The sequence below is a fragment of the Podarcis vaucheri genome (genome assembly GCF_965113315.1).
Source record: "Podarcis vaucheri genome assembly, chromosome: 13".
In the NCBI taxonomy this organism is placed as follows: Eukaryota; Metazoa; Chordata; class Lepidosauria; order Squamata; family Lacertidae; genus Podarcis; species Podarcis vaucheri.
In genome coordinates, this window is record NC_138751.1 from 41,901,875 (window position 1) to 41,927,141 (window position 25,267).

Here is a 25,267-nt window from a genome sequence, read left to right on the forward strand (position 1 = left end):
CAATTCTATGATTCTATTTATTTTGCACGCTTTGCTGATTTGAATAATATCTTCTGGTGTTACAGAACATGGGGGTACAAGAGGCCACGCAGAACATTGATGTCCCTCTCTATGATCCCCTAGAAATCTTATTCAGCTGCTTTCTGAAATGTCCGCATCTGATAGCCATCTTCAAATATCTCAAGGGCCGTCACATGGAAGAGGGAACAAGCTTGTTTTCTCCTGCTCTGGAGGGTAGGAATCAAAGCAATGGATTCAAGTTACAAGAAAGGAGACTCCAACTAAAAATCAGGAGGAACTTTCTGGCAGTAAGCTGTTCAGCAGCAGAATGGTCTCTCTTGGGAGGTTGTGGACTCTCCTTCCTTGGAGGTTTTTAAGCAGAGGTTGGGTGGCCATCTGTCATGAATGCTTTAGCTGAGATTCCTGCATTGAAGGGGGTTGGACTAGATGACCCTTGAGGTCCCTTCTATGATTGGCCACCCAGTGTTGACCCAAAAGGGCCTGAGAGACTCTGCTTTTTACAAGCATCCCTTTGGGAAGCCTCTCTTACCACATTCTGCACCCCTGTGGAATCACAGAATGAAACCAGTCCTGTGCGCAAGTGTGCTTTGTCCATGGACCATTTATCCCATCTGCTTCGACGCTGGTCTGTTCCTCATCATCTAAAGCCTGCCTGGGGCTTTAAGCCCTATCAGAAAACAAGTGCTCTCTTCAAATGCTTCCAGTTTAATTTAACAAATTTCTAATCCAACTAACGCAACCCACTTACCCTCAGCTTGGTTCTTGACTACACTCGCCATCAATTCGCTCATGTTCACCTTCCCATTTTCTGCAAGGACAAAATACTGATAGATAAGACAATCTGCAATGCAGAAAGTGGCCAGAGCATAAGAGTGTGTGTGTGTTTTGAAATTCTCATACGCAAATAAAAATTGCTATATTTCAGTATCTGTCATGATTATGACCCTGGTCCAACACAGTGATTCAATGGCCTATGATACTGATCCCAGGTATTACATGCCCCAGTCTGAGAGGCAGGAGTTTGCTAATTTACATGAGAGACAGAGAGGACAAACTCAGTGACAGACCTGGATCTTTAAGACAGTGGCTCTTGACTGCTCACATAGGCAGCCTCTACCTGAAGACATTCTCCTCATCTGTGAACCCTCACCTATGATGAAAGAGTCACTGGGCAAACTTGCCGGTGATGTCAGAATGCCAGATTCCAACCAGAACACTCCTGCTTGACCTTTCACTGAGAAGTAAGTTCTGTACAGAAGTCTGTGTGAGGCCTCCATCTCCACAGAGATCGGCCCACAGTTAAAGCCGTCCCACTCTGTGTTAGAGGCACATGTAATAATAATAACAACAATAATAATAAATTTTTATTTCTACCCCGCCCTTCCTGGTTCAGAAAACCAGGCTCAGGGTCCCTAACAACAAATATAAAACACTTAATTGATGCAACAAAAAAACAGCATAAAATACAGTAAAAAATGTGAATAACAATAAATTCAGAATTAAAAAATCAATTTAGGGGGGAAATCCATCCAATAAACATTCGATGATCACCAGGGCTAGCTGGCTAAATTAGTCCTATTTGGGCCAGCGAGGAGACCAGGGGAGAATTAGCTGTGGGATCCCAGAGCGGGTAATCTTCATAAAAAGGGGAGGGGGAGGGAAAGAAGGGGAATAAAAGATCAGGCTAAGTTCAAATTGGAATACCAGTGTACCAGTGGGTTGTGATGTTTCTCGCAGCCTCTGGGACCAGTTTGCTGAGGGTGACCTCCCAAGAGCTGAGGGACTTTTTGAGGAGGAAGATTCAGTGTCTGAGTAGAACGTGGGCAAACCAAAAAACAAAAAATTCCCACCCTGCCTGAGATCAGGGAACAAGGTTCACTCACCATTCACAGTCACATACTTCAAGGCTTCTTGGAGTTGCTCTTTGGTTAAGTGGATCCCTAAGTTGGACAAAACGGAATCTACCTCTTCCATAGCAACCATATCCCCTTGGCCACCTAGTCAGGGGAAACAATGAACCAAAGGCCAGACATTCAGAAGCTGGTGGGAAATCCACAAGGCCTTGCCAAAAAAAGGTCAAGCTTCTGCAAAACCCAAGTAGTTAACCTAACAGCGTAATATAAGCCTACAGGGTCAGATCAAAGTTCTACCTAGTCCAGCATTCTGTTTTCCACAATGGTCAGGCAGCAGCTCTGGGAAGTTCACAAGTAGGCCTTTACGGCCATAGGGGCATTATTATGAGCTAGACCAAAAGCCTGTCGAATCCAGCATCTAGTCCAACCGCCTGTGATGCAGGAATCTCAGCTAAAGCATTCATGACATCCAGCCTCTGCTTAAAAACCTCCAAGGCTTCTGAGAAGTCCATCCGTGGGGCACAAAGGCAACAGCCCTGCTCCACTGTAGACCTAGCAACTAGTCTTCAGTGGCATACTTATTACCTCTGAACCTGAAGGTTTCATTTAGCTGTCGTGGCCAATTGCCATGGGAGAATATGCCCTCCCTCCAGGGCCAGCCCAAGACATTTTGGCACCTGAGGCAAAACACAAAATGGCGCCTCTCCTCCAAGGAAGAAGGGGTGAGTGAAGATCTACATCGGAAACAAGGGGGAAGGAATCAAATCAAGGGAGGGGGATCAAATAACCTATTTTCATGACCAGAAGAAGGAGGAGTATCAAGAGGAATGGAATAAATTTAAAGACTATTTAGTTAAATATGTTTAGATAATTTAAATAGAAATACTTGTGAGTAATAGAATGGCCTAGGATTTAAATATGTGAAATTGTATAATGTTAAGGATAGAAGTCAATATGAAAAGAAAGAAAGATGTTAATTGACTAAGTAAATTTTATATGAAAATTGGAAAACTGCTACAATGATTGATATGGAAACTCAGCTGGGGGGATTCGAGGAAGTCACTTAACAATGTTAACAAAAGTGGAATTATTATAGTTAAGATAAATGTTTCTTTGTTAGTTAGTTTGTATTTGATGTTTTTGTTTTATTTGTTTGTTATAAATTTGAAAAACCAATAAAAAAATTTTTTTGGGGGGAAACAAATAACCTATTTTCAACCTGTTTGTTTTGGGAAAAGATGGTCTCAGTTCATGTTATTCACAATGCGTTGAATTGCTATGCTTTACCTAGTGTAGGGAACAGGCTGGGCCAGTTAAAGGGTTGTTCAGAGGAGACAGCCAGAGGAAAAAGATATATTCATTTGGTGATGGTTGTGAGAAAAGAGATGGGGTTGGTTGGTTGGTTTGCCTCCCCTTCATTCAAACAGTACAGACTACACCCCATGGTATCAAAACCACATTTTGAAAGCTTAACAACTGAAAATAGGTTCCGGGGATAAGCCTCGGCTCAGAATACAGTGGTGCCTCGCAAAACGAAATTAATTCGTTCCGCAAGTTTTTTCTTCTTGCAAGTTTTTCGTCTTGCGAAGCACGGTTTCCCATAGGAATGCATTGAAAATCAATCAATGCGTTCCTATGGAGACCGTCCGGGGACAGAGGGGAAGCGCCACGCGCCTTCCCCTCTGTCCCCTCTTTTGAAGCAAGGGGCGGAGGGGTGAAGATCGCTTCTCCCCGTTGCCACCCCTTGGTTCAAAAGGGGTCCAGGGAGAGAGGGGAAGGCGCGCGCCTTCCGCTCTGTCCCCGGAGATTGTGGGGCAAGCTTTGTTTTGCGAAGCAAGCCCATAGGGAAATTCGTCTTGCGAAGCAACTCGAAAACGAAAAAACCTTTCGTCTTGCGAGTTTTTCGTCTCGCGAGGCATTCGTCTTGCGGGGCACCACTGTATGCTGAAATTTCTACCATTTATTTTAGTACCATAATGGAAAGAGAAGGAAAATCCAAGTTCATGTTTGGTAGGCACACATAGCAGAGTCTTCCTGGCATCAGAGACCTCACTCACCTTCAAGAGTCTGCCACATTTCACTAAGGCTATCCATAAATTCATTGAGGTTCACTTTCCCATCCTCTGTGAGGGAGTCAAAAAAACGCAGAGTTACATGTGCGGCACCTTTGAGACAAGCACAATTCTTACACCCCAGCTTCTAAAACCAGAGACAAAACAAAACCAAAAGCAAGGAATAACGGAAGGAGCCACACAGTGACAGAGATGAAGAATTAAGAGGACACCTTGTAGGGAGAGTGGGATTTTGTGCAAAAGCTTGATTCTGGTACAGACTGGGCTGAGCCTCCTTCACTCTTAGCTTACGGCTGCATACATACTATACCTTTAAAGTGCATGGAGAAAACACAATTTAAGGAATTGTGGGCACTGCAGTTTCCCCCTCATGGAGTTACAATTCCCAGAAACCTTTAACGAACTACAGTGCCCAGGATTTTTTGAGGGAAGTAATGTGTTTTAAAGGTATAGTGTTTAACATAGCCTATGTCTGCTTTCCTGAGCCAGCATTTTACATCTGGCTCTTGCTGGTTATCCTCACAGTTCTAGTAAATTCCACAAGCCTGAAGCTTGCCCACCCCTGGTACAGTGGTGCCTCGCAAGACGAATGCCTCGCAAGACGGAAAACTCGCTAGACGAAAGAGTTTTCCGTTTTGGAGATGCTTCGCAAAACGAATTTCCTATGGGCTTGCTTTGCAAGACGACAATGTCTTGCGAGTTCCTGCTGGTTTTTTTTCCTCCTCCCCTTTTTCCCAAGCCGCTAAGCCGCTTATCAGCTAAGCTGATCAGCAGATAAGCCGCTAAAAGCCGCTAATACCACTAATCCTTCAATGGGCTTGCTTTGCAAGACCAAAAAAACGCTAGACGTAGAGAATCACAGAACGGATTATTTTCGTCTTGCGAGGCACCACTGTATAAGGCATTGGGGGAACCCCACTGCACTGAGATCTGGGACGTAGTAAAGGATGTCCCAGGCCTCAGTGTCTTTTACTATTGTGATAGAAAGGTGGGGCGCAATAAGTTTCCAGAATCTAACTGTTTAGGGTTCATGAACCTACCACCTTGCCATTCTCCAGCTGCTTCTCTTCCCCGCCCTTTTTGCCCACATGTTTTAAAATCTCAAATATGGAATCCATCAATTCTCACCATCAACTTTAACTTGCTTGAGGACCTCCTGCATCCCCTCATTGGTTAAAACAATCCCCATGCTTTCAAGAATGGAATCCAGGTTTTCGATGGGGACCTTGTTACCTTAGATAGGAGGAGAAGTTGAACATAAGACCAGGAGAAATCAGCTCTTGAGCAACTGCCCATTTATAACTGGCCTTGCGGTGTTAGGTTTAAAAGAAACAAACACAAAAGCAGGATTTTATTTTATTTTTACATATGGCGATGTAGGATTTCCCCTTAGCTCTTTGCACTGAAGGGACAAACAGTCCCCAGCTGTCAAAGGGAGAGGAGGCTGAAATCCTCATTAGTGCTTCAAGTCTGGGTCCCTGATGAGAGAATTATCATTCCCCCATATAGCATTCAAGCTTGCTCTTTGCATTACCATTGTGGCTTGGGAATACTCTACCTACCATGTCTTCCGCCAAGCTCCTACTTGGTTCAAGCTCTCCTTCCATATCTCTTATCCGTAGAGACATAACCCTCTTATAAGGTCATGAATGCCCAGCACTGAAGCCTTGGCAAGACAAAATTTCAACACCCGGTGCTGCCTCAATACAGCTGGGCTCTGTTGAAAATGGCTTATCCTGCAGAGCAGGAAGTGACCTCTCCAGACAACGGAATGACTCTTCTCTCTGTGGCTGCGATCTCCTGGGTGACACGGATGACCCCTCTGATGTGGCCCAGGGCATGGGCAACCCATGCTACACCACTGCTCCCACCCCAGCTCTAAATAAAGCATAACCGTAGGGAAGAATCCTTGTTGTCTTTCTCAAGAGGTGCACTGAGGCTCCCATTTGCTTTGAACCCACAAGAAAGTTTCCCGAATACAGAGTTGCAAAAGCTTCTGCTGAGGAATGGAAAGCAGATTTTAGGATAGGGGTGAAAGATGTTCCCAGAGCTACATCCACACAAAGTATTGTAATCCACTTACTTTCCGCTTGGGAAAAGCGCCGAGTCTTGGTCAACGCAGACAAGACACGTTCCACACTCACTTTCCCGTGATCTGCAAATTAGTGAAAGAAGTGTGGGGATGTCAACCAACAAAATAGTATTTTGGTTCAGCCTTCCCTACCCAGTGCCCTCCAGAAGTTTTGGACTACAACTCCCATCAGTCTTTATGTTAGCTGGTTAATCATCCACCTTTCTGTTGATTAAATGATGGTTAGAAGGAAAAATCAACATTGGTATTTTTGCTTTCTTTCCATTTTACAGTAATACTTCAGAAATAAAAATAACCTTGAAAATATACACGGGTGCCCTTCATTTCACTCTCCAATTAAACTGTCTTCTACTATTAAACAACCAAAGCTTTTGCTCATTTATCTAATGGTTAGCTGATTAAAGCTTGAAGTGCTTAAGGGGGAAAATGACAGATTTACTGGGTTTCTCTCAAATTATGATTTGGTTTGCAATTTTAACAGGCTAGTCAGTTTTGATCAAAGCCACTGGCTTTTAAAAGCCTTACCGTTTGGTGTAACATTTTTCAATGCCTGCTCGATTTCATCAGGAAGTAAATTGAGGCCCATACTGCGCATGATAGAATCCAACTCTCCAGTGTCCACCCAGCCTTGTTTGATGCTATTCATCGTTTTCATAGCTCCTTCCATCTCTAAACACAGACAAGAGTCAACACAATGAACCATCCACAGGCAGGAGTCTCAACGAAGCATTGAATAGTCTTCTTTCAGTCTCTGGATGCCAAATGAACTTCGCTCACATGTGGTGCTAGTGGCAAGCTTTGCTCTTACCTACAGCTGTGGAGAATCGCCGGGTATTGGGCAATTCGTTCATAAATTCTTTCAGTTTCACCATGCCATCCCCTACAAGACAAAGCAGAGGAGGAGAGAGAAATGAGAATGAACTAGTTGCAAAAAAATAACTGAACAGGGCAGGGATGTCTCTGCAGTCTGTGGCCATGAGTCCAAAGACCACAAACAAGCTTTGGATATTATGATAGTGTTGCCTACATTTCTTATACCAGTGGGATGATGGGAATTGTAGTTTAGCACCATCGGGGGGGGGAAATGTTCCTCACACCTGCATTAGACTGAGCAGCAGCCTCCCCTAAGATTGCCTGGCACAGATGGGCAACAGGTGAAACTATGCCAGGCATGGGCAAACTCGGCCGTCCAGATGTTTTTGGGACTACAATTCCCATCATCCCTGACCACTGGTCCTGTTAGCTAGGGATGATGGGAGTTGTAGTCCCAAAACATCTAGAGGGTCGAGTCTGCCCATGCCTGAACTATGCAGTGATCCTTAGCTATCTGAAGAAAATCAGTGGAGCTGGATGCGTCCCTTTCACTGTACCAGAAGGAACCTTCACGGTTACGTGACCAAGCTTGGAGGGGGAAACCACTTCTGTTTGAAGGACCCTCCCTATCAATCAAGGCCTGACAGAGACCCCAGGTTTGAGCAATGCCATCCTAGAGGGCTCCTTGGTTTTCAGAGGCCGAAGAACGATCTGAATGGCAGCCGCAGCTGGCAACATTAACTTGCTTTTGAGCGTCATGTCTTCCCACTCTGAGGAAGAAGAGTTCAAGGTCCCACAGTTGGCACCGTTGCCTGAAAAGCAGGCCTCTGTGGACGAACCCCACTGGAAACACACTGCTGGGGACCTGGGGGTGGTCATCAAAACAGTGGCAGCGTCAGCAGCACTTTGGTAGTCACTCCTCACAAGTCTGACCAGCTGTTCCTTGCCCTTGCAGAGATGACTTTTCTCCACCAGAGCAATCCTCCAGTACAGAATGGAGAGCAGGGTTGAATAAAAGGCGAGACAGTGAGCAAGGAAATGGTATTGTTACAAAAGTTGGGTGCCACACCCAGTCTCTGAAAAATGGTAGCAAGATTCCAGGAGTTTCCAGGTGCTCACCCAGGGTTTGTGTTCCTTTGGAGAACTGAAGACACAGCAGAGACTGCTGTAGCTTTTCAGAAATATGGTTTATTCACCTATTTACACCTTCAGACTGTATGGAGGAAGTCCAGATCTTGCAGCACAGTTGGTCATCTCAGACTGGGCTAGCACTGGAGTCAAAGGCATCTCTCCCAGCCAGGCTTCAGCCAGCCTGCCCAAGATGGATCTCTATTTCTTCTTTTCCTTCTTCTTCCCAGCACACCTTGCTAAAAGACTCTCTTTTCCTATCACTTCACACTCAGTTACCATGAAAAGCTTCTGTCTGCCCAGGGCCAAGTTTCCTCTTAGATGGGCTATCAACACCTTTTGTCAGGTTAATAATGTCTCTATCCCAAGTGAAGCCCTGGCACAGAAAGGAAGCTTAGCCTGTATTTTCCCACTTGCCTGCAATACGCCAAATAATCAAAATTCTACCATTTATTAATATCTAGGGTTTAGTGGGGGGGGCACCCCCCACATTCTATAACAGTATTAAAACAGGACGGGAAGAGGACTATTGGAAGCGACCCAGAGTAGCTGGGGCAACCCAGTCAGATGAAGGCATATAAATAATAATTATATTATTATGGATTGCCAGAAAGCGAGATAAGAAAAACTACTCCGAACCCAGTAGGTAGGGAAGGAATGTGGGTGGAGCCTCCTGAGCCACTCAAACTCTATATTGCATGTGACCCTGACAGTGCTGAATAGGAATAGGAGACAGTGGCGTAGCATGGGGGGTGCAGGGGGGGCCGGCCGCAACACCTGGGGGTTAGGGTTAGGGGGCGCAAATCCACGGGTTAGGGGGCGCAAATCCACGGGTTAGGGGGCGCAAATCCACGGGTTAGGGGGCGCAAATTACTTGTATTGCCCCGGGTGCTGACAACCCACGCTACGCCACTGATAGGAGATAATCCATATTTGGACTGAGAGGGCTAGTAAATCATTAAGGGTTTTAGCAGAGCTGTGACACTGCTGTGCTAGCTTTAGAAGAGGGTTTCTTCATGGGGAGAGCACTCAAACACTGTAGCCCCCTCAGACCTGCAAATCCCAGGTGGGCACAACCTAGGCAGGGCTACAATCGCGTGCCACCTCTGCCCATTTGAAATTGGTCTCAAGGTTTTCTTACTTTTGACTGACATGCTCCTCAGCACCTCCTTAGCGTCGTCCTTGGTTAACAGGATGCCCATGGGAGCCAGTATGTCTTTCAGCTGAGAAACCTCGACTTTATCACCATCCATTTTGCTAATGAGCATGTAGAGGTTATGTACAGCTGCAAAGAGGAAAGCGGGTTGCCAAGTTAAGAGACAGGTGAAATGGTTGTTCTATGGGCACCTATGCCTCAGCTGATGGGATGCGGGTGGCGCTGTGGTCTAAACCACTGAGCCTTGGGCTTGCCAATCAAAAGGTCGGGGGTTCCAATCCCCGCAATGGGGTGAGATCCTGTTGCTCTGTCCCAGCTCCTGCCAACTTAGCAGTTTGAAAGCACGTCAAAGTGCAAGTAGATTAATAGGTACTGCCACGGCGCTGCTCTGATTTCAGTGTTCCATTGTGCCAGAAGCGGCTAGTCATGCTGGCCACATGACCTGGAAAAACTGTCTGCGGAGCGGACAAACACCGGTTCCCTCGACCGGTAAAGCGAGATGAGCGCCACAACCCCATAGTCGTTTGCAACTGGACTTAACTGTCAGGGGTCCCTTTACCTTTACCTTTTATGCCTCAGCTGGACTGTTGCATTTTGCAGAGCAGAGCATCTTTCTTCTGTTGACCACACACTCTGATCTTCATTTGCAGCTGTGGACCTTGAATTTTGTCTGACCTTGACTATGCATCTTTAGACCCCTCTAACTAATCATTTGCAAGCTGCATAGAAGACCCCACTAACCTACAGATTCAGAGAAACGCTCATTGTTCACCACGCTGGTCAGGAAGTCCTTGAAAGTCACCCTTCCGAATTCTGCAAAACCAACATTTCATAAAGGTTTGAAAGAGGAACCGAAGAGGCCATTCAATCTAACTCCTGCCACTCCACAAGGCAGAATGGTCAAACCATTTCCCCTCTACCCTTAAAAGTTAAATCAATGAATGAAAGTAAAGCTCACCATACAAAGGAGATGGAGACCCTATAGATGAGATGTATTTCTAGATGACTCCAGAGAGTCAAGCTACTCAGACTATATGGGACTGGCAGAAATGACCGGCAGAATCCGAGACCAGGGAAAAGAGACGGCGGAAGAAGATTGGAAGAAATTTAAGAACTATCTTAAGAAACATTGTAAAATTAATGAATGTTAGAATGATGCTGGTTTAGAACTTAAGTGGATTACAGTTGTAAGGATTAAGTTAAAAGAAAAGAAAGGTTAAAAATTAGATAAATTTAAGGGTGAGGATTTGCTGAATTAAAATTTGAAATTGGAATGCAGAAAGGGGAGGTATGAGGAGGTCGGAGAAGTAAGTTATAAGAAAATAAGGGTTTGAAATTATACTTGTTCTTTTTTTTGTTTGTGTTTGTTTGTATTGTTGTGTTTGTCTGTATAATTTGTGAAACTTTAATAAATATTCTATATAAAAAAAGAGAGAGTCAAGCTACTCAGCTCAATAGGAAACAAACCCTCTCCTGCCATGCGCACTCACAATCACTGACCCATTTGTCCTGAATAACGGAAGTTCCTGGCTATACTGAACAGTCGCAATGGGATTGCAGGTTGATAAGAAAGAAGTGGCTCCCTGAGCTCTGCTAAGATCCAGTCATGTAATGCTTTTTAAGGCAGGGTTTTGCTGACTTATTTGGGCCCATAGGCATATTTGGAATTACAAGAATGTACCGTGGTTGCCAGGCACAAAATGGCTGCCGAGGCAGTGTAGCATAACTCAAAATGGCTGTCACAAAATGGTCGCCACAGCCAGGAAAGCAAAAAGAGAGGAATGCCCACAAAACAATGCCCACCTCCAACCAATTGAAAAAAGGCACCTATATCACCTGCTGCCATGCTCACTCACAAGGATTGGTTCCTTGCACCTATTCTCTGAGCTCATTTAAGGGGTGTTTGTTCAAATGTAGGCAAGCTATTGCAAACAGTAACTGAGCAGGAACAGCAGAGTCTCTCACACATTGTGGAATTTCATGGCGATATTTGATGAGACGTTTCATGGGTGCCAGAGGAGGCACACTGGAACCCATGGGTGCTGTGTTTGTGACCCCTCGGGAATAAAGAGTCCACGTGATTTTATAGGGAGGGGTGCCTCACTCTGTGTTTCACATCCTGGTTTTTTCTGAGGCAAGAGAGCTCAGTGCATGTAAGCTAGTAAGGCTCTATCTCAGATATCCTCTTTACTTCAAGGTGGGCCGAGACTGAGGAAGTGCATTTTGCAGCCTAACTAGAGGAAAGGGATTCAAAAAGTTTCCCTGAGGATTCAAAAGCTGACCGTTTCCCTTGAGGATGTAGATTAAAATTCCTCCAGTTAGAAACCAGATTCCACAGCACCCAGGATCCTCCACTCTCCTGTAACATTGCATGTCAAGGGGGCTTCCCAACTAAAGGAATGCACATGGCAGATAGTTCACTCTTGTCAAAGATAAGACAAGTTGCTTCTGCATCATCTTTATCAACCATTCTTCTCTAGTTGGGGCTTTATCTTAATTCCATCTTTGGGCCAAAAGTAACCGTGCTGCCATTGTCGCAGTTTTCTGCTCCTTTGGTATTTCTGAACCTACAATTCCTAGTAGAAAAGCTTCTGTTTTTCCCCACAAAGGTTATTTTAAACTCCCCCCCAACTCATTATATATCATTTCCCAGAATGCTTTTGTTATTTTGCATGTCCACCACATATGGTAGAATGTGCCCTCTTTCTCCTTATATTTCCAACAAACATTTGAAGCAGTTCTATACATTTTTGCTAGTTTAGTGGGTGTTAACTATCAACGGTGTGGGACACGGGTGGCACTGTGGGTTAAACCACAGAGCCTAGGACTTGCTGATCAGAAGATTGGCGGTTTGAATCCCCGTGATGGGGTGAGCTCCCGTTGTTCCAGCTCCTGCCAACCTAGCAGTTCGAAAGCACGTCAAAGTGCAAGTACCGTATTTTTCACTCTATAACACGCACCCAACCATAACACGCACGTAGTTTTTAGAGGAGGAAAATCTGTAGGCATGCCACCCGTAGGCATTTCCTCCATAACACGCACAGACATTTCCCCTTACTTTCTAGGAGGAAAAAAGTGAGTGTTATGGTGCAAAAAATACGGTAGATAAATAGGTACTGCTTTGGCAGGAAGGTAAACGACGTTTCCGTGCACTGCTCTGGTTGGCCAGAAGCGGCTTAGTCATGCTGGCCACATGACCCGGAAGCTGTACGCTGGCTCCCTCGGCCAATAAAGCGAGATGAGTGCCACAACCCCAGAGTTGGTCACAACTGGACCTAATGGTCAGAGGTCCCTTTATTTTTACCTTTAAATATCAATGGTACATCATTTTCATATCTAAGCTTGACTTCCTACTACCACCAAGGCTTTGCCTTATGGGGAGCAGGAACGAAGACAACTTTAGTACTTACCATCTACAGGGATGGTTTTTAAGGCATTCTGGAACTCAGTGTTGCTCAAGTTAATACCCAGACCTTCCATAATGGACTCCAAGTCTCTGACGTCAACTTTCTCACCTCTGATCTTGCTGAAGTTCACAATAGCAGATTGAAGTGCTGCCAGAAGAAAGATCAAATATGGAATTACTGTGTTCATAGGGACTGAAACAAGTATTTCACAGGGATACTAGTCTCGTTGTGAAAATCTGTTTTCTGTTGGAGAGAGGTTTGGAAGAGATTCTAACTCTTTCCTAGCAGTTCGCACAATAACTGGTTGCACCAGGCACCTTTAAGGCTTGTTTACATCTTATATCTGCCCACACCCATCTGAAACAAGTGTTCCACATGAAAATACTTAGGCTAGAATAAATCAAACACCTTGTTTTGCAAGCAGGTGAAGATTGTACTTAAAAGCGTTTCAGTAGTCACAGAAATAAGCCTATGCATGTCTCTATCCTATAGGCAGCAAAGGGAAGAAGAAGAAGAAGAAGAAGAAGAAGAAGAAGAAGAAGAAAGTTTCCAATTGGTTTAAAAAGAAAAATAATAATACTTGGTTTAATTACAAAGGGACTGTGCATTTTTTCTGTGAACAAATATATTCGGGCTGTGTAAATTTCCTAGTTAGGGAGTTTACCCATGTGTAGTTTTGTTGAGCTGGGAGCCATGAAGCTACTGGATTCTTGCAGGAAAGCAGAAAGAGAGAGAGAAAGAAGTGGCAAAGATGCTAGGAGCCTGTTCAGTTCCTCTCATGATACCTTGAGCTCATTTCTGACTCAGGTTTACCCTTTCATACATGCAAGTGATAGTCAACAACCGTATATTGCCACATTTTCCATACAGCAAGATGCCATTTCCACAATTTGAGCCTATCGCTGAAGTCACAACAAAGTTTGTATTTCAACTTGGAATGTTTGCTACAGCAGCACCCCCAGAGTCAAGGACTCTTACAAATGTAGTTTTCTCAATATATTTGACATCCTAGAAACTAAAGTCCCTGGGCAATATGTTTACAGCTGCATCAGAATCAATTTGATTCCCCCCCCCTTTTTTCCCTTTCTCATTCTGTGTTGGAACTCCTATTTGGGGACTTCCCTGGCTTTTTTCTGACCCATGTAGGACCAGTCTGGATAGTTAGCCTTGGTGAAGACTTGACATTTTTATCCCCCAAAAAGTTTTTGATTGAGTTCCACTGAAATGAGGCTGCATTTTAATGTTTTAATGTTGTATTTTAATTTTGTTTTTAAGCTGTTTTCTAATAAATTGTTTTTATATTTGTTGTTAGCCACCCTGAGCCCGGTCTTGGCTGGGGAGGGCGGGGTATAAATAAAAATTATTATTAATTATTATTATTATTAGCAGAAACAGTCCTTGCTGCCATAGCAGACACAACATAAAAGGGTCTAGAGGTCTCACAGTAGAAAAGGGAAGGGACTGTGACACTGTTATTCTCCTGATGCTTTCTGAACTGGACTCAGAATAAAAACCAAGCTAATTTTCTTGGTGGCGGTCAGGAACAGCTCAGCTTGTTGAGCACAGTTCCAAACTGAGGCTTACCCATCGCTAGCACCAACCTCACACCCTCTCCTAGATCCATGCCCTTGTCGTTAAGACGCTCACCCAAAGAGTCCTTGAAGCGTTGCCTCTTGGACAGAGTTATCAGGCAGTCCTTGACGTTTACAATCCCTTCGTCTGGAAGGAAAAGATGAAACAGTACAAAACAGTGACAGAAGAACAGGACCATTAAAAAGCAAGAAGAGGTTGGGTTGCTAAGAGTTAGGATCTTGTCTGCTCCTGGATCAAGCAGAGACTGAAGGCCAATAATATTCAGAGCAGTCGATTTCTCCTTCAGTCTGCAACGGTTTCCTGCTTATGAAGAACATATCACCTCGCCTACAAACCTGCCCTTTTCCCACCTCAGAATTGTGACCCTGCCTGAATTCATTGTGAGCAAGTGAGTATCTCTCTGCTCCAGTTCCCCAGTATAAAGAATGGGGAACTCAATTCTAGAATGGGTAACTCAACACGATTGTTGCAAGACAAACAGGGTAGAAATTTTAAAGGATTTTTTCAAATCAACAGTATTTTATAAGCTGCAGTAGCCAAAATATTGGCTCCTTCCATTGGAAAAGGGTCGCACTGGCATTTAGTTTGGTCTTGGGAAAAGTCCACTCCATGTATAAATTCCTTTCAAAACTGTTTAACTATAATTGCCCCAAGCCAAGGGACAATTGAAATGGTTAGGGTCTCAAAAAGAAAAGGAGAAAAACTTATCAGCACTCACCATTTTAGGGGGTGGGGCTGAAAAGCAAAACCTTTAATAACATAAAACCTGTTTTCAAATTTTAAATTCGAAACGAGTTTTAAATTTTCAGTAGAGACGTGCATTGGCTCCGAGCACAATTCAAAGTGTTGGTGCTGACCTTTAAAGCCCTAAATGGCCTCGGTCCAGTATACCTGAAGGAGCGTCTCCACCCCCATCGCTCAGCCTGGACACTGAGCTCCACCTCCGAGGGCCTTCTGGCAGTTCCCTCACTGCGAGAAGTGAGGTTACAGGGAACCAGGCAGAGGGCCTTCTCAGTAGTGGCACCCACCCTGTGGAACACCCTCCCATCAGATGTCAAGGAAATAAGCAGCTATCTTAATTTTAAAAGACATCTGAAGGCAGCCCTGTTCAGGGAAATTTTTAATATTTAATGCTGTATTGCTTTTAACACTCTTTTGGGAGCCGCCCAGAGTGGCTGGGGAAACTCAGCCAGATGGGCGGGGTATAAATAAATTATTATTATTATTATTATTATTATTATTATTATTATTATTATTATTATTAAAAATATTGTGGCCTTGATTTTCTGGTGCAGCAGGAAATACATCTTCAGGAGAGTGGCCTGAACACTGCTTCCTGTTGACAACAAGTTAGAAATGGGCCACTGATGTTGTGCATCTTTAAGTTCATGCCCATTCAGAGGGACGAGGCATTCATGCCCATTCAGTTCATGCCCATTCAGAGGGTGAAGGCATTGCAAAGTCAAATCAGAGTGACAGGAATGCTTCCTGCCCTCACTCGGAATGGGAGAACATCTTCCATCCCTGTTCCATAGCCTCCTTAATCATTGCTAGGATGGTTTTATCCGGCTAAGCAAGTCCACACATCTTGCCTCAATATTACTACTTCTTTTGGAAAGGAGGGGGTTTTTTATGAGGAAGAACATGAATCTGGCTCAGCCTCCCATACTCATCATGTTTTCTCTGTTGCGTAGCAGAGACTGAGCATGCAAAACTAAAACTCATGCTCAGTTTCCCCTTGCCCACAAAACTCACCATTCACAAGCTCCTTTGCAATTTCCTGGAACTCTTCACGTTTCAAGTAGATGCCCAACATATCCAGAGTGGACTGCAGCTCCTTTGGTTGCATCCAGCCATTGTTCCCTATGTCGATGATGGTGGCAGCGCGCTGTAAGGCTGGGGAGAAGCAAGACTAAGTTCCAATCCAGTGCCAACAACAGAGGCCAGCACACCTGGACGGGCCTATACCCACACACCTATTCCTTCTGCTACCCCTAGGGGGCGACAGAAAAGTGGGAAGTTCTAGAGGAGTTGCCTTGTTGTTAGCCTGCTGCAGTAAAAACAAGAGTCTCGTGGCATATTAAAGAGTTAGGACTACCAAATGATATGCACATTCACGTCAGATGCATTAAGAAATGCCTAAAATGATAAAGGTAAAGGTACCCCTGACCATTAGATCCAGTCACGGACAACTCTGGGGTTGCGGCGCTCATCTCGCTTTACTGGCCGAGGGAGCTGGCTTTTGTCCGTACACAGCTTCCGGGTCATGTGACCAGCATGACTAAGCTGCATCTGGCGAACCAGAGCAACGCACGGAAACACCATTTACCTTCCCGCCAGAGGGATACCTATTTATCTACTTGCACTGGCGTGCTTTCGAACTGCTAGGTTGGCAGGAGCTGGGACCAAACAATGGGAGCTCACCCCGTCGCAGGGATTCGAACTGCTGACCTTCCGACTGACAAGCCCTAGGCTCAGTGTGGTTTAGACCCGTGTCCCAAGAAATGCCTAGAGCTGGCAGTACTCTAAGCAAAGATGGCTTACCCATAATTAAGCTAAGACTGTATGCATACAGGGAACTGCAGGTATTTGCTATGTGGGAGTCTACCACAATGTGTGTGTAACCATATGATGACCCAGCCATTTGTATTGTCCTTCAAGTGGGGAAGAATAACTGCATCACTCCCCTGCTTCCCTAGATTTCAGATCACTTGTGGGGAGCATAATGTTAAACATTGGATTGGATTGTTGTGGATCGTTCCTCTGAATTGAGGCTTGTGCACACTTCAGGAAGTCGAAGTGGTAGCTTTTCCTTCTTAATTTAGTAATGTACACAGTCACAGTACAAACGTATCTAGCCTGACCCTGTCATCCACAATATGGAGGGCTGCTTGGACATCATCCTGCGAGGGTTGGGTCAGTCTATTATTGGTCTTTCCCAGTTTAGCATACATTCATTCATGATGATGATGATGATGATGATAATGATAATAATAATAATAATAATAATAATAATAATAATAATAATAATGATTTATACCCCACCCATCTGGCTGGGTTTCCCCAGCAACTCTGGGCGGCTTCCAACAAAGATTAAAAATACATTAAAACATCAGTCATTAAAAACTTCCTTGACATTTGATGGGAGGGCGTTCCACAGGGCGGGTGCCACTACCGAGAAGGCCCCCTGCTTAGTTCCCTGTAACTTGGCTTCATGCAGTGAGGGAAGCGCCAGAAGGCCCTCGGCGCTGGACCTCAGTGTCCGATCCCTCCCATTTATGCATAATTCCGCTTTGAATAAACCTGGATGAAAATACATCCCCCCCCCGCCCTGTGCATTTTAGCCTAAAATACGAATTTTTGACCATGTCTTGATACTTTTTTTGAGCCGAGAACTATATTGAGAAATGAAAACCAAAATACTTCTCCCCCCAAAGGACAAGTATTCTGCATGTTAGTCCAGGGAAGCATTCTTAAAAATGCAGACCAAACAAAATCCTCAAGCATCCCTACTTTCAACTTGTCTTGACTGCAGTATGAACATGCTTTGCTCCCCCCCTCTGTTACGTTTTCCTTAAAAATATTGAATTTCTGCGTTATTTATCATATAACAACCACGTCTGGCTTTTCTATTCCCCCTCCTCCTGTGCAGCTGCTAATCCAAATCTTTCCCCAATCTCATACTTCATTATGTGCTTTCAAGGCTGAAGGAGGCAATTGGGGGGGGGGGGGAGGAAGAGTGAAAGTGGTAAGAAAGAAGATTATTCATGTATGCTAAAACAGCAGCAATAATGTTACTTGCCCCAAAATGGAAAGAAGCAGAAGACCTAGCAAAGGAAGAAACTTATGGAATATGCAGAAATGGCAAAAACTTACCAGAAGAATAAAAATAAGAATGAATAAAAATAAGAAATCAAGATAACATTTTTTTTTTTAAATAAAAGAATGGAAATGGTTTGTTGAATATTTGCAGATAAATTATAAACAGATGAAAACATTGGCAGGATTGTTCTAATAACCTGCAGTTTTATAAGAGTATATATTTAAAGGGGTAAAGGAGAAAATTAAGTTAATTTGGATATGCAGAAGATATTAAAAACAAATTCAAGGGACCGCAGAAAGAGGGGGAAGGAAGTCAAGTTTTGAAATGGCAGAATGATTGTAAAATTAGTGAAATGCATAAAATTAGTGAAATGTATGAACTTGAAAAGGATAGAGATAGATAGATAGATAGATAGATAGATAGATAGATAGATAGATAGATGAAGATGCAAGAAGGCATCTGGGGAGGAAATCTGAAGCAGGAAGTAAGGGAAGAGGATGGTTGGGGTAAATGGTGCTCAAATTTACATCTCAGATAAGGACATTTGATATATGTATCCGTTTCACCAAAGAAGTCTAGAAAAGAGCACTGAACTTACCTTCCAGTTCAGTGAAATCCTCCGTTTCACCCAATCCTAACAAAAAGTCTTTGAAATAGATCTGCTCATTCTCTGGAGAGGGGGGAAACACTTTTTTTTAGTTTAACGTGCAAGGAAAATATTGGGATAAAGAAAGTACATTGCATGAGATTTAGGTCCTTTCTTGCATCATGCAGCTAAAGCCAGAACCCGTACTCAATGGCTAGCAAAAGATGAAAAATCACACTGAGATGGCACTATTAGTTTTAAGTTTTAAATTCCTCCACCTCCCATTCTGCCCATTGTGTGCAGGAAGACAGTGATTGGGCTGATTTAGTAGGCAGAAGAATCCCTGTACAGTCGTACCTTGCAGTGGCGTAGCGTGGGTTGTCAGCACCCGGGGCAAGTAATTTGCGTCCCCTAACCCGGGGCAAGGCAAGTAATTTGCGCCCCCTAACCTCTAACCTGCCGCCGCTGCCAGCTTCTTCTTGCTGCTGCCTGGTCTGGTCTGGTGTGGTTCTCTCCCGCGCTCAGCGCTGCGCTGGGCGGCCGCTGCACTGTCCCTCCCCCAGATAGTCCCTCGCTCTCTCTCCGCCTGGCACATGTGGGATGTAAACACAGGAGCAGTCAATGACAACATTCCTAGAGTGTACATGTTAGAACATGGGGAGGAATGTCTGTCCAGCAAACAGGAAAACTTCCTGGGGACGGACTTCCTCCGCATGTGACCAGAGGTGGGTGTGGCCTCACCTGTGCAGGTAATGACAAAAGCACAGGGCAGGCAGCCATCTCTCTCTCTCTGCCATCACCTTTCGAAGAAGCAGGATGCCCTCTTGGCTCTCAGCCAAGAGAGGAGAGGGCTATCTTCCTATAAGATAGATTCTAAGTGTATTTTACCTTTTTAAGCCTGTCTGCCATCTGGGATCATATTGTGAACAGATCGTGAGTAAACTCTTTTATACTTTTATAAAGACTGTGTTGTGTCTTGTATTTTAAGAGGGAACAAAGGGGAAATTACCAGAGTAATTATTATAGAGGTTCTAGCGAACCTGTGCACACGTTACCGTTGCGAACTTAAAGGGGAATGTTTATAAACTCTGCTGATATTTTGAGAACTTGTTAGCACAAGTTGGATAAGGATATAATTAGTCAATATATCCTCTCCTGCACCCCGGAACATTCCCACAGCACAGTGGGCGGCAACCCGGCGGCTCGGATCGGATTCGCACAGCCAGCACTGCAGTGAGAGAGAGTGAGTGAGCCAGGTAGGGGCAGAGAGCTGAGAGTGCGAGCGCCCCCCCCCCCCCAGATGTTGTGCCCGGTGCGGCTGGCCCCCCCTGCACCCCCCACGCTACGCCACTGGTACCTTGGAAGTAGGAAGGAATCCGTTCCGGAAGTCTGTCCGACTTCCAAAACGTTTGGAAACCAAAGCGCGGCTTCTGATTCCTGCAGCCAATCGGACACCCTGTTGGACGTTCGGCTTCCAAAAATAGTTTGCAAACCGGAACACTCACTTCCGGCTTTGCGACGTTCGAGAGCCAAAATGTTCGAGAACTAAGCTGTTCGAAAACCAAGGTACGACTGTATTGCAAAATTAAAGAGAATCTGACTGCATTGTGGGAGAGATGTTCTATTTTCTCTACTACTAGGAAGCTAAAGGTAAACTAATGGGGGGGGGAGGGAGGGGAAAGAATCCAATCCAAAATCCTTTCATTTTGCCTTCAAGCCTTTGGTGCACCTTAGAGAATGATTTTTGAATCAACTGCCCATCCTGAGCAGATGACAGAATCAAGAGTGGCACATTCCAGTTTTTATTTCACACTGCTTTTCCCCTCACACCTTGCTGGCTTCTGAGACTCCAGAAACGACACCACACAAGTTTCAAGCTTGTCTCTGCAAGCACATGAGCTAAAAATGTGCAGGGTTGTTTTTATGTTTTGTTTTTTAGAAAAATGAATTCCGAATACTAAAATGTTCTTACATAGAATTGTGGAATAAGCCCTGCTTTGGCCACTGCTTTTCCACCAGTACCTTTCAAATGTAAAAGGTAAAAAGGACCCCTGGACGGTTAAGTCCAATCGCACACAACTCTGGGGTTGCGGCACTCATCTTGCTTTTCAGGCCGAGGGAGCTGGCCTTTGTCCACAGTCAGTTTTCCAGGTCATGTGGCCTGCATGACTAAACAGCTTCTGGCGCAATGGGACACCGTGACGGAAAGCAGAGCGCATGGAAACGCCGTTTACCTTCCTGCCACAGCGATACCAATTTATCTACTTGCAGTGGCGTGCTTTCAAACCGCCAGTCTTCTGATTGGCAAGCCCAAGAGCCTCAGTGGTTTAGACCACAGCACCACCCGCATCCCTTTCAAATGTATGATTATGTTAAACAGCATCAAAGCCATAATGTGATCATTATTCATCAACAAGTTGGAACTGGCCTGTGACTAGATAAATATAAAGGTATTCAGTGATTGATTGATTGATTGATTGATTGATTGATTGATTGATCCACCCACCCACCCACCCACCCATTCATCCCTAAACAATATGCAGCTTTCCCTCATGTTATCTTGTAAAAGCTTCTTCATTAATCTTGGTGAGGCCCAGGCAATGCCTGTGTCAACTGTCTAGGAACAGAGAGGGGCTTAGAGGACAGACAACAGGTAAATCTTTCTTACCGTCAGTTTTGATTGATTTGACTATATCGTTGAAAGTTTTATTGGGCAAGTACAGTCCCAGGCCACCCAGACTTCCCTCCAGCTGTTGAACTGTCATCTTCTTGTTTCTGATGCTTTCAACATGCTTTATGGCATCCCGCAGTGCTGGAGGAGGACATGAATGGGGAGGGAGGAAGGGCTGCCATCAGTCCCCTTATTCACCGTACTGAGTAGTTCAACTCGCTACATTTCTGCACGAGTTTGCCATTTTGTAATTTAAAAAATCCTCATGAAAATCTGTCAGCATTTTGAGAAGTTATGGAGAACGGATTTGAAATTCACGGCATGCTGTACGTTGAAAGAAAATTATAGGAAAATGATGTGCTGTTGGTATTTAATGTTAGGATATTTCCATTCCACCTTAAAAAGGGAGTAGGCTGTTGTGTGTCACAAGCCTGCGTACTTCCTGCTCACAGGAAGTTTCTGTTTTGTATATAGCTTTTGTTTCTCTGTGTTGCCTCGACATCGAAGCAGGTAGTCATGTTTTTCCTTTGTTCTGACCAACGCTGAATAAATCTGCAAAATATGCTCTCCTGGGTGCATCTTTCGTTGTGGAAACTCTGCGAAAAGGGCATGCATGAGTCCTGGAATGTGGACAGCTATTTCTGAGGTTCGTGTCGCTAATTGTTTCCACCAGAGACCGGGAGACGGCCTGGAGGCATGGTGGCCTTTGTCTCCCTGGCAGTATTCCAACATTTAACCCCTAGTAAGTTGGCAAATTTTGTTTGAGAAATCCGCTCACTGGAAGGACAGATCGTGAAGCTGAGGCTCCAATACTTTGGCCACCTCATGAGAAGAGAAGACTCCCTGGAAAAGACCCTGATGTTGGGAAAGATGGAGGGCACAAGGAGAAGGGGACGACAGAGAATGAGATGGTTGGATGGTGTTCTTGAAGCTACCAGCATGAGTTTGATCAAACTGCGGGAGGCAGTGGAGGACAGAAGTGCCTGGCGTGCTCTGGTCCATGGGGTCACGAAGAGTCGGACACGACTAAACGACAACAACAACAAAGTTGGCAAAAATGTGTAAGAGGGGTACAAATATCTGTTGGAAATGTAAAGAAAAAGAAGGGACCTTTTATCATATGTGGTGGACGTGTAAGGTAATAAAAGCGTTCTGGGAAATTATATATAATGAACTGAAAAAAATGTTTAAAATAACTTTTACCAAAAAAAGAGCACATTTTCCCCCTATTATACCCCCCTTTTTGTACATAGGTTCAGGTGAGGAACGGCATCGACAAATTGAGAGGAGTGCACATTGTGGATTGCGGTGTTTCGGCTTGGATATTGGTTGAAGAAGTTTGGGAGTTTCTCATTAAATGCAAAAAACAAAAACAAAACAACCCTCTGAATTTTCTCCTCTGACTCCAGGTTCAGATCACTCACTGCATTGTGCAGAAGAGGAGCAGAGGCTGAGAAACAGGGCCGTTATAAAGTCACTGTTGATGAATGGGAAGCAAAGGGATGAGGAGGAAGGAGCAGTAAACTGACAGAGTCAAGGCTCTCCTCTCCTCGTTCCCCACTTGTTTGTCACCTGCCCTCCCGACAGCAGTGCATTCACAGCCTGCCAACCTCCATGGAGGCCCAAGCTCACTTTTCCCAGCTTTCCAAATGCTTACCTATGAATTCAAAAATGTGTGGGGAATTGAACCAAACCTTCAGGAATTCGATCCCATCCAGTCTCCCTGAACCTTCAAGGGATTGAGAGAAAAGGGGAAACAAACAGAAAAGTAAGTGATCACATAGGAAAGGTGCCATTTGGAAAGTGATCTCATAGGAAAGGTGCCAAACAAGTGATCACATAGGAAAGGTGCTATTTGCCTGGTATTTGCCACGAAAGGGGATACAGCCCCTTCAATCAACCACACATCAGCTCATGGCTTAAAAAAAAATTTTGTAAATTGCTCCACCATTAAAATAATAAAAATTATGGGGATTTCCAACAGCCTTTGGCGGGGGAAGCCAGAGAAGCTGGACATAAAACATCTAAATACATTACTAAAGGTGCACGAGGAACATCCCTGTGTTCACGCTGAAAGTGAGGAAAGCTTTTGCCTGCATTCTAAATACCGAGAAGCCCCCTGCTACCCTTCTGAAAGGCGAAAGGAAATATGCCAACAGCCAGGCAACAATGGTGGCCGCAGAAGTTCCAAGCCCCCAGAAGACGACCTTTTCCCACCAAGGACTGGAGTGATGTCCAAGCATTTGCAGCTGGAGATTGAAGCCGTGTGTTCTCTTCCCACTGAAGATGCAGGGAATCCCAGGGGCAAAGTGATGCTCTATGCAATGAGGACCTTGGCCCCTGGAGAAAACTGATGCGCCCCACCCAAAGGGAGGTGCTGTTTGTGCTAGCAAAATGCCCATGATTATGGCAGGCTGAATGGCGAGAAAGCCAGTCTAGAAGGACCATTAAAGGTAAAGGTAAAGGGACCCCTGACCATTAGGTCCAGTGTGACCGACTCAGGGGTTGCGGCGCTCATCTCGCTTTACTGGCCAAGGGAGCCGGCGTACAGCTTCCGGGTCATGTGGCCAGCATGACTAAGCCGCTTCTGGAAAACCAGAGCAATGCACAGAAACGCCGTTTACCTTCCCGCCAGAGCGGTACCTATTTATCTACTTGCACTTTGACGTGCTTTCGAACTGCTAGGTTGGCAGGAGCAGGGACCGAGCAATGGGAGCTCACCCCCTCACGGGGATTTGAACCGCCGACCTTCTGATCGGCAAGCCCTAGGCTCTGTGGTTTAAGCCACAGCGCCACCCACGTCCCCTAGAAGGACCCTTAGATGGTGCAAAACAGGTGTTGTCCTTCCTGCAACAGTTTACTTATTAAACTTGTATCTGAACTCACATGTGGTCTCCTTTCCACACCTGCTTAGCTGCAGCAATTCTGGAGCATCAGAGACTCCTAAGCTACTTACTGGGCCCTCTGCCAATAGTGCGCTCTCTTGTAGGTTTTGTCAACCTAGTCCACTCCTATTTGTGTGCCCTTGCCCCTGAGCCTGCGCTCAGTTTCTTAAGTCTGAAGGGAGAAGATGAAATGGAGATGGAACCCTAGGATATTAGCCGGAGAAACAAGGAAATACAACCACGTTGGTTGCACTGTTATGAAAGATGTCATGGAGGCTTTTGGGCAAATATAGAAAATTAATTAAAAACTCACTATCAATGGAGACAGATGTCAGAGCTAGCTGAAGTTCCTCGGCTGATAGTCGGATACCCAGGATTTCCAGGGCAACTGGCAACTCTTCCTTCTTGATCTTCTGTTTGCAGAGCTCGCCGATTGCGTCAAAAGCCTTCTTTAAAGCTGGCAGAGCAAAGGATATACGATATATACGATATACGATATCTTTATTGTCATTGTCCCATACAGAACAATGAAATTGAAAAACTAATAAAACATTCAAAAACCCCTAAAAACTCTGAAACCCCATTTTAAAATACATTATACTATACTATAAAAATCCCTAAAAACTCTGAACCCCCATTTTAAAATACACTATGATATACTATAAAATACACTATACTAAAAAATACACTATACTATAGAGATCCCTTATGCGGCATTTAGAACCAGAATTGCATTAGTGCAGAAACTGTTTCTCAGGCGGCTAGTCCTGGCCTAACCCTATACCTTCTTCCAGAAGGCAGAAGCTGAAAGAGATCATTTCCGGGGTGCATACTATCCTGAGTTATCTCTGCCGCTTTCTTATGGCACCCGGAAGCATAGATTTGATCTAAGGTGGGAAGAGTGCACCCAATTATTCTCTCTGCAGTCTTTACAACCCTGGATAGCATTGTTTTTTCCCCTGGCCGTGCAGCTCCCAAACCACACACACAGACCATAAGGTAATAAGCTCTCCACAGTGCAATGGTAAAATGCCACCAACAGGTCCTTTGAGGCATGGTTTTTCCAGAGGATTCTCAGAAAATATAACCTCTGCTGTGCTCTCTTCATCAGGTCTTTGCTGTTTTCTCCCCAGGTTAGGCCGTCTCTCAACTCCATTCCCAGAAATC

The 25,267-nt window shown here is 44.7% G+C and overlaps 1 protein-coding gene across 5 annotated transcripts in view; it reads right to left on the bottom strand.

The window, feature by feature from the left end:
* LOC309516149 (uncharacterized protein) overlaps positions 1-25,267 on the bottom strand; it is a 119,232-nt gene that overhangs the window by 35,135 nt on the left and 58,830 nt on the right. For all 5 annotated transcript variants that reach the window (XM_082194642.1, XM_082194643.1, XM_082194641.1 and 2 more), the window contains 16 exons: positions 24,414-24,557; positions 22,873-22,944; positions 21,213-21,356; positions 18,557-18,628; positions 15,891-16,031; positions 14,190-14,261; positions 12,546-12,689; positions 9,877-9,948; positions 9,121-9,264; positions 6,847-6,918; positions 6,564-6,707; positions 6,030-6,101; positions 5,075-5,179; positions 3,932-3,997; positions 1,905-2,018; positions 770-829 (listed from right to left, as the gene is read on the bottom strand). In XM_082194642.1, the coding sequence (XP_082050768.1) occupies positions 770-829; positions 1,905-2,018; positions 3,932-3,997; positions 5,075-5,179; positions 6,030-6,101; positions 6,564-6,707; positions 6,847-6,918; positions 9,121-9,264; positions 9,877-9,948; positions 12,546-12,689; positions 14,190-14,261; positions 15,891-16,031; positions 18,557-18,628; positions 21,213-21,356; positions 22,873-22,944; positions 24,414-24,557 (1,638 nt within the window). The remainder of the gene's footprint in view (positions 1-769; positions 830-1,904; positions 2,019-3,931; positions 3,998-5,074; positions 5,180-6,029; positions 6,102-6,563; positions 6,708-6,846; positions 6,919-9,120; positions 9,265-9,876; positions 9,949-12,545; positions 12,690-14,189; positions 14,262-15,890; positions 16,032-18,556; positions 18,629-21,212; positions 21,357-22,872; positions 22,945-24,413; positions 24,558-25,267) is intronic.